The 8,584-nt window shown below is 54.9% G+C and overlaps 1 protein-coding gene across 1 annotated transcript; it reads left to right on the forward strand.

Moving 5' to 3' along the window:
- Positions 1-4,565: 4,565 nt before the first annotated feature.
- On the forward strand, positions 4,566-6,611 carry LOC102271657 (pancreatic adenocarcinoma up-regulated factor). The gene is made up of 4 exons (XM_070362814.1): positions 4,566-4,591; positions 4,678-4,759; positions 4,983-5,088; positions 6,124-6,611. The coding sequence occupies exons 2-4, from the start codon at positions 4,705-4,707 to the stop codon at positions 6,434-6,436; spliced, it is 474 nt and encodes a 157-aa protein (XP_070218915.1). The 5' UTR covers positions 4,566-4,591; positions 4,678-4,704; the 3' UTR covers positions 6,437-6,611.
- The last annotated feature ends 1,973 nt before the right edge of the window (positions 6,612-8,584 follow it).

The following is an 8,584-nucleotide window of genomic DNA, read 5'->3' on the forward strand; positions in this document are numbered from 1 at the left end:
TGCTGAAAGAGATGGAAATACCAGACCACCTGACCTGCCTCTTGAGAAACCTGTATGCAGGTCAGGAAGCAATAGTTAGAACTGGACATGGAACAACAGACTGGTTCCAAATAGGAAAAGGAGTACGTCAAGGCTGTATATTGTCACCCTGCTTATTTAACTTCTATGCAGAGTACATCATGAGAAACACTGGGCTGGAAGAAGCACAAGCTGGAATCAAGATTGCCGGGAGAAATATCAATAACCTCAGATATGCAGATGACACCACCCTTATGGCAGAAAGTGAAGAGGAACTCAAAAGCCTCCTGATGAAAGTGAAAGAGGAGAGTGAAAAAGTTGGCTTAAAGCTCAATATTCAGAAAACTAAGATCATGGCATCCGGTCCCATCACTTCATGGCAAATAGAAGGGGAAACAGTGGAAACAGTGGCTGACTTTATTTTTCTGGGCTCCAAAATCACTGCAGATGGTGATTGCAGCCATGAAATTAAAAGACACTTACTCCTCAGAAGGAGTTATGACCAACCTAGACAGCATATTAAAAAACAGAGACATTACTTTGCCAACAAAGGTCCGTCTAGTCAAGGCTATGGTTTTTCCAGTGGTCATGTATGGATGTGAGAGTTGGACTATAAAGAAAGCTGAGTGCCGAAGAATTGATGCTTTTGAACTGTGGTGTTGGAGAAGACTCTTGAGAGTCCCTTGGACTGCAAGGAGATCCAACCAGTCCATCCTAAAGGAGATCAGCCCTGGGTGTTCTTTGGAAGGACTGATGCTGAAGCTGAAACTCCAATACTTTGGCCACCTGATACACAGAGCTGACTCATTTGAAAAGACCCTAATGCTGGGAAAGATTGAGGGCAGGAGGAGAAGGGGATGACAGAGGATGAGACGGTTAGATGGCATCATCAACTCGATGGACATGGGTTTGGGTGGATTCCTGGAGTTGGTGATGGACAGGGAGGCCTGGCATGCTGCGATTTATGGGGTTGCAAAGAGTCAGACGTGACTGAGCGACCGAACTGAACTGAACTGAAGCTTCTCAAAGATATAAGCAGGGGCTTCCCTGATGGCCCAGTGGTTAAGAATCCACCTTGTAATGGGAATTACAGGAGACACCAGTTTGACTACAGGGGACACTGGTTCGATGCCTGGTCCGGGAAGACCTCATGCCAGGGAGCAACTAAGCCTGTGTGTCACAACTACTGAGCCCACGCTGCTACAACTACTGAAGCCTGCACGCCTAGAGCCCGTGCTCCACAACGAGAGAAGCCACCGCCACGAGAAGCCCGTGCTCACGACTACAGAGTAGCCCCCACTTGTCGCAACTGGAGAAAGCCAACGCATAACAACGAAGACCTAGAACAGACAAAAGTTAAAAAGTTAATTAAGTTAAAAAAAGAGGTAGGCAGATGGGCTTGCATTGATATGGGTCTACGGGTTTGTAGGCAGGATACAGTGAATCTGGGGTTCATGAGAGGCTCTCAGAAAACCTCAGTCTGTTTGGTTAACTCCCTGCAGTGGGTTGGACCAGAAAGCAAGCCCTCACCAAGAACCGAGTCCGTTGGAGCCTTGATCTTGGACTTCCAGCCTCCAGAACTGTAAGGGATAAACCTCTGTTGTTTGAGCCCCTCCCCCTGCCCCCAGTCTGCAGTATTGGTTACAGCAGCCCAGGCTGACCGATACACGAGGTGAAAAGCACTGTGTCAGAGCAGCCTTGGGGAATGGAACTTGGAGATCTTGCCTCCATCAACCTGACCCTTGGGTGGAGGTCATTTTATTTTCAGCACTTGCACTAATGGGACTTTAATTACATATAAGATTAGACAAAAACGTGTGGCCGGGCTACCTGGCATTCCATTAAAAGTACTGAGTTTCTCTGCAGAAAGCTGGAGAAAAATGTTTTGCTTAGAGCATTCAGTGAGATTTTTAAGGGAATGAGCAAAGGCGGAGAGTCGAGAGCTTCAGAAATACACAGCCAAGTTGTCCTTTCAGAGGGGGCCACCTGGTGTGGCAACAGCCCCCCAAAGGCAAGCGAGGGAAAGTCGCTCAGTCGTTTCCAACTCTGCAGCCCCATGGGCTGCAGCCTGCTGGGCTCCTCTGTCCATGGGATTCTTCAGGCAAGAATCCTGGAGTGGATAGCCATTTCCTTCTCCAAGGATCTTCCCAAGTCAGGGATGGAACCCAGGTCTCCTGCATTGCAGGCAGATTCTTTACCATCTGAGCCACCAGGGAAGCCCCACCAGGCACAAAGGCCAGCTTTGGACTCCTCTTGGGACTGGGACAGAATGCCCCTTCCCTTCTTGATCTCCCCACTACCCTGCTCAGCAGGATCTTCCATCTGATTCCTGGGGCCTCGGACATCAGATGAGGCCGCCTGCAGGAGCCAGCACCCCTTGCCGTGCCCCGGGAGCCTGAGCCTGGGACGCAGGATCCAGCTTCCAAGCAAGCAAGGCAGGGGCTCCCTGCCGAGGGGCCACAGGGAGGTGCCCACCAGCTCTGAGTGTGCTGGGGACCAAGGCCTCAATCGGCTGTCCTAGGACTGCAGAGCATAGTGGAGAGGGAGGCAAGGCATGTTAGTCCTGACCTGCCCCCGACCCACATGCCAGTTGGCTCAGCATCTGCCCCTGCTGGGAGAAGGAGACCCAGTTGTTCCGGGCTCCTGGAAGACTGAGATCCGGGGTACGCCCACAGAGGGGATTATGGTCTCAATGCTCCTAAACCCCCTTGTGCACAACTCTGATCCCCAGGGACAAAGGGCCTGTGTTAAATCTCCGCAGTGGGCTCAGAGCCAGCACTGGGCCCCGGGTGACCGAGGGGGCAGGGCTCCTCTGGGGACCGGGCTTCCAGCATAGGTGTGCATGGTGCACACAGCTGCTCAGGGCAGTGCAAACTGCTGGGTGTAGGGATAGCTGGGCAAATGTTAGAAGGTGCATCCTGTGTTGCACACGTGCATTTTGAAAGCACGTGTGTGCATGTGTGTCTCTTATAACCATGCCCCTGCCCTCCATGACAATGTGCCGCCCGTGTGCCCTCGGGCAAGTGCCCTCATCCCCTCCTTGTCCAATCTGGCAGCCAATACTTCCTCCAACTCCCACCCTAGGTACTGCATCCTGGAGTCTTGGCCAGACAAACCCTGCTTTTGGGCTCACACCCTGGCAGTCTGCAGTGAGAATGAAGCCTCCTAATTGGCAGCATTAGCAGAAGAAGTGCCTGGCACTGGGCTGGGGCAGGAACACAAGCTGCTTTGTGCCGCCTCTGGGCCCCTTCCTCCAGGAGCTGTACCTGCCGGGGTCCTAGGCATCCTGCGTCTCCACCTCCCCAGAAGGATCCGGGGCCCCGGGAGGGCTTCTCTGCCCCCTGCAGCTGGCTGGCCCTGCCCTTCCCCAGAGGCATCATGGGGCTGGAGGACTCTGGGGGCGTATGTGGAGCTCTGGAGGTCAGGTGAAGGCCTCACCTTTGCCACAGGAATCAGGGGGGCCTGAGCCCTAAGGAGCCTGTCCAGGGGGACCAGTGCAGGCCCAGAAGGAGGGGCCAGCTTCTGGACAAGGCTGCTCTCTGCTCCATGTGTGCTGAGTTGCCCGGTCGTGTCCGACTTTTCATGACCCCGTGGACTGTAGCCCACAAGGCTCCTCTCTCCATGGGATTCTCCAGGCAAGAATTCTGGAGTGGGTTGCCATGCCCTCCTCCAGCGGACCTTCTTGACTCAGGGATCGAAGCCATGTCTGTATCTTCTGCATTGCAGGCGGGTTCTTTACCGCTGAGCCTGTAGGGAAACCCAAAAGGGTGATAACACTTGTTTATTGGCAATGGCATTGACATTTCATGAACTTTTCAAATCTCACATTATTCTTCTGAATTTTTACTAATCATTTAAAATGTAAAATGTATTCTTAGCTCACGGATTGTGTAAGATGCGATGGCAGGCGGAACTTGGCCTGCGGATCACAGTGTGCTGACCCCTGACCCCGGTCATGATGTAAGTAAGGGAGGTGGCAGCTAGACAGGGCCTCCACTCTGACACCAAGGCCCCCGCACTACCATCCCGATAAAGCCGGAGTCCCCGGTTCCTGGAAGCCAGCTCTTCCCCAGTGAAACTGGCACATGCCAGGCCACTATCTGTGCCCCTTCTCCTTGTCATCACGTGGGGGTTCTGGACCTTGAACTGGGTTCTACACGAGGCAGGAGCCCTGGGCCCCATGAAGCTCTGCAGGCAGCTACCCTGAAGCACCCCTGTGAGGCTGACCCTGTTTGGTCAACTGGGAAGGGCTCTAGGACACCTCCCCCACCTCTGAAGTCAAGGTCAAGTGCAAGGGCCCAGAAGAGAGACCCAGAGGTCAGAGTAAAATACCTGTCATTGTCTCCGTGTATTTGTGTAGGCTGCGGGGCCAAAACAATAAACACAGCATATCCGGGAGCCTCCCCACTGGATGGCTCTGGGGATTCCCCCAGAAGACCCCCCCACCAGCTCCTTCCTGCTCCCTGCTGACCCCTTGACTCCTTCCTCCTGGAGGGGGCCCACATGGCCCAGGAGGGTATAAAAGGCCCAGTGGCGGACATCCAGGTACCAAAAGACAGACTCCGCAGGCTAGGTAAGGCCCCGCCCCCACCATGCTTGGGCCCATGAGGTCAGGGGAGGCCCCTCTCTGAGATCGTAGGCCTGTGCTATTCTCCCCAGGAGCCCTTGAATCTCCAGCCAGAAGCCATGCTGCTGTGGCTGACCCTCGCCTTCCTGTGGAGCCCCACCTGCTGGGCACAGCGTAAGTCTGGCTGGGGGTCCCCCCAGCCCACCCCCCTGGAGGCCCCCTTCACCCCTCCCTCTGTCCAGGGCTGGGGTCTGGGCCAGCCCTTGTCACAGACGGACTCTGCTCTCAGGCCTGTCCCCTCGTCTGAGGGGCTGTGTCCTCCTCTGGGTAGAAACAGCCAACACGTCACCGTGTGCTTATTTTTTTCTCTTCCCCACCTGGTTCTTTCATCTAATAGAGAAGTATGGGCCTGGAGGAGGTACCTATTTCAGTACCTCTAGAGACTTCCAAAACGATATCACCGGGATTCGAGTGTTCATAGGTCCTCTGGGCCTAATCAAGAGGTGAGTTGAGCAGGGCCCGGGAGCCCCTCACTGCGTCCCAGCCCCTGCCCCAGTCTCAGGAACCTGGGGAGGGGGCTGGTCCCTCCTCCCAGCACCCTCACTGGGGTCCTGATGTCTCCTGAGTCAGCTGAGGTCTGTCCCTCTTCCTCTGCTGTTTCCTCCCCTGCACCCCAGCCCTGTCCCCTCCCCTATCCTCCTGCAAGTCCGGCCTCTGCTTCCTGGGATGACCGAAAGGGAGGGGTGCTTCTCCCCACTGTCGCCTTTCAACCCCAACTCAGCTCAACCAGAAATGGTGTCTCAGTTTGAGAATGCCTATGGGAAAGCAGTTCTGCCCAGGTTAGGGTCAAAGAGAAAAGGAAAGAGGACCACTGATTGAACACTAGAAGTGTAGAGGCAGCAAGCCCAGGGTCTTCCCCTAATGGTTAAATGGGGCTTTGCTCCAGGCCTGGGGTAGATATTTGCTCTGCATTTTCAGGGTCCCAGGGACCTGGGGAGAAGGAATGGGCCTGAGCAGCAGACACCATGGGGGCCAGAGTGTGGGCGGGGCCAGTGAGGAGGGGACACTCTGGGATGGACACTGAGGTGGGGGAAGGTCACAGAGACAGGTCACCTGCTCCTGGGGCCCCCACCTGGCCTAGTGCAGTGACTGGGGCTCCAAATGCTGGGCCGGGGTCAGGTCCCTACTCTGAGCCAGGAGACCAGCTGTACCTCCTGAGGGTCACGGTGACTGGGCACCTTGGGGAGCTCTCCTGATGGAAGATCTCAGTGACTGCTCCCCCAAATCAGTCCCACTTTGCAGATGAGCAAACTGAGCCCTGGAGAGGCTGGTCAACAAGCCCCAAATCACAGAGCCTGAAAGTGGCAGAGCAGGTGCTGAGACCAGGAAGCCTGACTCAGGCCCCAAAGTCAGGAGCTCAGGGATTTATGGTGCAGTGATAGGCTGTCCTCGCTGGACATAGAGGGGTGGTGTTTACAGGACTGGGGATTTGTGGGTTACCCAGACCCTGGACCTTCAAAGCTCGCCCTTTCTTCCAGTATCCAGGTGAGGTTTGGCTCCTCCTGGAGTGAGAAATATGGAGCCCCAGGTGGGACACCTCAGGAAGTCATTCTGCTGCCCGAAGAACACATTACAGGAATCTACGGCTCCTATAAGAATTTCCTCCGCCACTTGGTCATATACACGGACCGAGGGAGGTTGTTCCCATTTGGGAAGGAAGATGGCAACACCTTTATTGCTGTCCCTGATGAAAGTGACAAGGTGCTCATCAGAGTCTGTGGCCACTACAAGCTTCTGGGCATTACCAGCATTGGCTTTGAATGGGGTTATCCTTCATTCTTAAACAAATAGCACCGCAACCAAAGAGAAATGACCATTCCTGAATTTCCAGGTCTGAGCTGTGGGTTACCCTGCCAAGGCCATCTGGTTGGTGGTGGGCACAAGGCAGCAGGGACCTGACTGCAGCCCTGAATCAGAATCCACCAATAAATCCAGCTTCTGCAGCTACAGTGGGTCCAGGGTGCTCCTTGGCCGGGGATGCGAACAAAGCCTTCTGAGTTTGTGGGGACGAGGCCTCTGGGGCGGAGCTCACTGAGCAGAGCTGCAGTAGGAGGCAGGAGGGGGTCCAACACCCCAGGGCTGGGTGATTCTGACAGGATGCAGGGCCTGCCCATGCAGACCCCACGGATCCCATAATCTCTGAGGATTCGGGGCTCCCAGAGGCCCCACCCTGGCTCTCTGCTGCAAGGCCATCCAGGGAGCCTGAGCTGTCCAGGCTCAATTCCAGGATTCTCTGAGTGTACAGGGACTTGGGGAAGCCACTCAATCATTCATTCACCCATTCACTCACTCAGCATACAGTTGCTAAGGCCTAGGCCACAGATGGATCCTTGGACACCAGAGAAATGAAGAGCCCAGGATCAGCCAGGGGTTCCCCATGAGAAGTGGATACAGAAGCTGATGGAGGCAGCTGGCTGTTGCAACTGCATTGATAGTAACAGGTCTAGCGCCCTGTGCTCAGGCATAAGCCCAGTGGTGGGTGTGCTTCAGGGAAGCCTTCTCAGAGGGGGCACTATCTGAGCTAAGTATAAAGGCTGAGTGAGAGCTGGCCAGGTGGGGTTAAGGGAGGGAGGCCTCCAGGCCAAGAGATCAACACGGAAATGGCCAGAGCCAGGCATCCCCAGGACCCCACTTCTTGAAAGGGGGCATCTGTTACAGCCTGAAGGGAAAGGAAAGCAGCCCCCAGGCCTGGCACATTCTCTCAACACCTCCATCAGACTGCAGCAGCCTGCCCCTCAGCCACGGTGCAGAGGCCGCCCTGTACCCACCTCAGCTCTCTGCCCGACAGCCCTAGAAGGACAGGACCTCTGCTTCCCCGCTTGCAGAAGGAGACAGCACAGGCCCAGAGGACACAGAGGCTCAGCCTGTCACACGGCACAAGTGGCGGAGTCGGGATTCGGGGGGAGGAGGTCTGGCTGCAAAGTCTGGGCTCAGATCCCCAGACCAGCGAAGGTTTCCAGAGGGATCCTCCTCTCTTGGGGGAGATCCTCGCCGACATGTTCCTCTTCTCTAATTTTAAATTTAAATGCCTGTTGAGGATCACTTGGGCTTCTCTGGTAGCTCAGATGGTAAAGAATCTTGCCTACAATGTGGGAGACCCGGGTTTGAATCCTGGGTCAGGAAGATCCCCTGGTGAAGGGCATGGTATCCCACTCCAGTATTCTTGCCTGGAGAATCCCATGGACAGAGGAGCCTGGCAGGCTACAGTCCACACCGGAGGGTCACTTTGTGGTCTTAACCTGGAGTCTGTGGGGAAAATGCAGGAATCCGTGAACTCAGATGTGGAGGAAAGCTCCAATGTTTTCGTCGTCTTCTATGGAAATTTCATCTTTCCTTTGGTATAAAGGGTACTTCAGACCACTCTTTCACATCACCTGTGACCTTGTCATGTAAATTACAGTCCTCCCAGATAGCTTGAATTTCACATTCAGCATGACTTCTAAATTCTGGCTGTTTGCAGATTTGCCTTTCTGGGTTTTTTTTTTCTTTTTGTATTTTGGCCAGGCCTCAAGGCTTGAAGGTTGGTCCCCCGACCAGGGATCGAACCCAGACCTTCATAGTGAAATCCCAGTCACTAGGCCACCAGGGAACTCCCAGATCTGTCTCTTCCTGAAGCAGTAATAAAGTCATAGGGGTTCACAGGACGCTTGTGAGGCACGCGTAGACAAGTGTATCTGCAGCTGCTTTTCAGGACACTCCCTTCTTTCTGGTCAGGGAAGGTAGAAGGAAGGATCCAGAAAAGGCAGCAAGACTCACAGTGGAGCTTCTCCAGCCTTAGGTGTGGCGGAGGGGACTCTCCAGCTTTGTCTTCACGGCTTCCTGGGGTCCTGTTTGCTGAGGGCTTAGCCGGCTGGCAGCTCTTCTGCGTCCCCTCCCCCGCAGGCGGGCTTCCCCCTTGTCCCGGCGGGGGGAGGGTGGAGTGGATGACAGCTGTCCTCC

The sequence above is a fragment of the Bos mutus genome, chromosome 25 (assembly GCF_027580195.1).
Source record: "Bos mutus isolate GX-2022 chromosome 25, NWIPB_WYAK_1.1, whole genome shotgun sequence".
NCBI classification, from domain to species: Eukaryota; Metazoa; Chordata; class Mammalia; order Artiodactyla; family Bovidae; genus Bos; species Bos mutus.

Coding starts and splice junctions, on each gene's coding strand:
- LOC102271657 (XM_070362814.1), top strand. CDS start 4,705: ATGCTGCTGTGGCTGACCCTCGCCTTCCTGTGGAGCCCCACCTGCTGG. Junction 4,760..4,982: donor CCCCACCTGCTGGGCACAGC/GTAAGTCTGGCT, acceptor TTCATCTAATAG/AGAAGTATGGGCCTGGAGGA. Junction 5,089..6,123: donor CCTCTGGGCCTAATCAAGAG/GTGAGTTGAGCA, acceptor CCTTTCTTCCAG/TATCCAGGTGAGGTTTGGCT.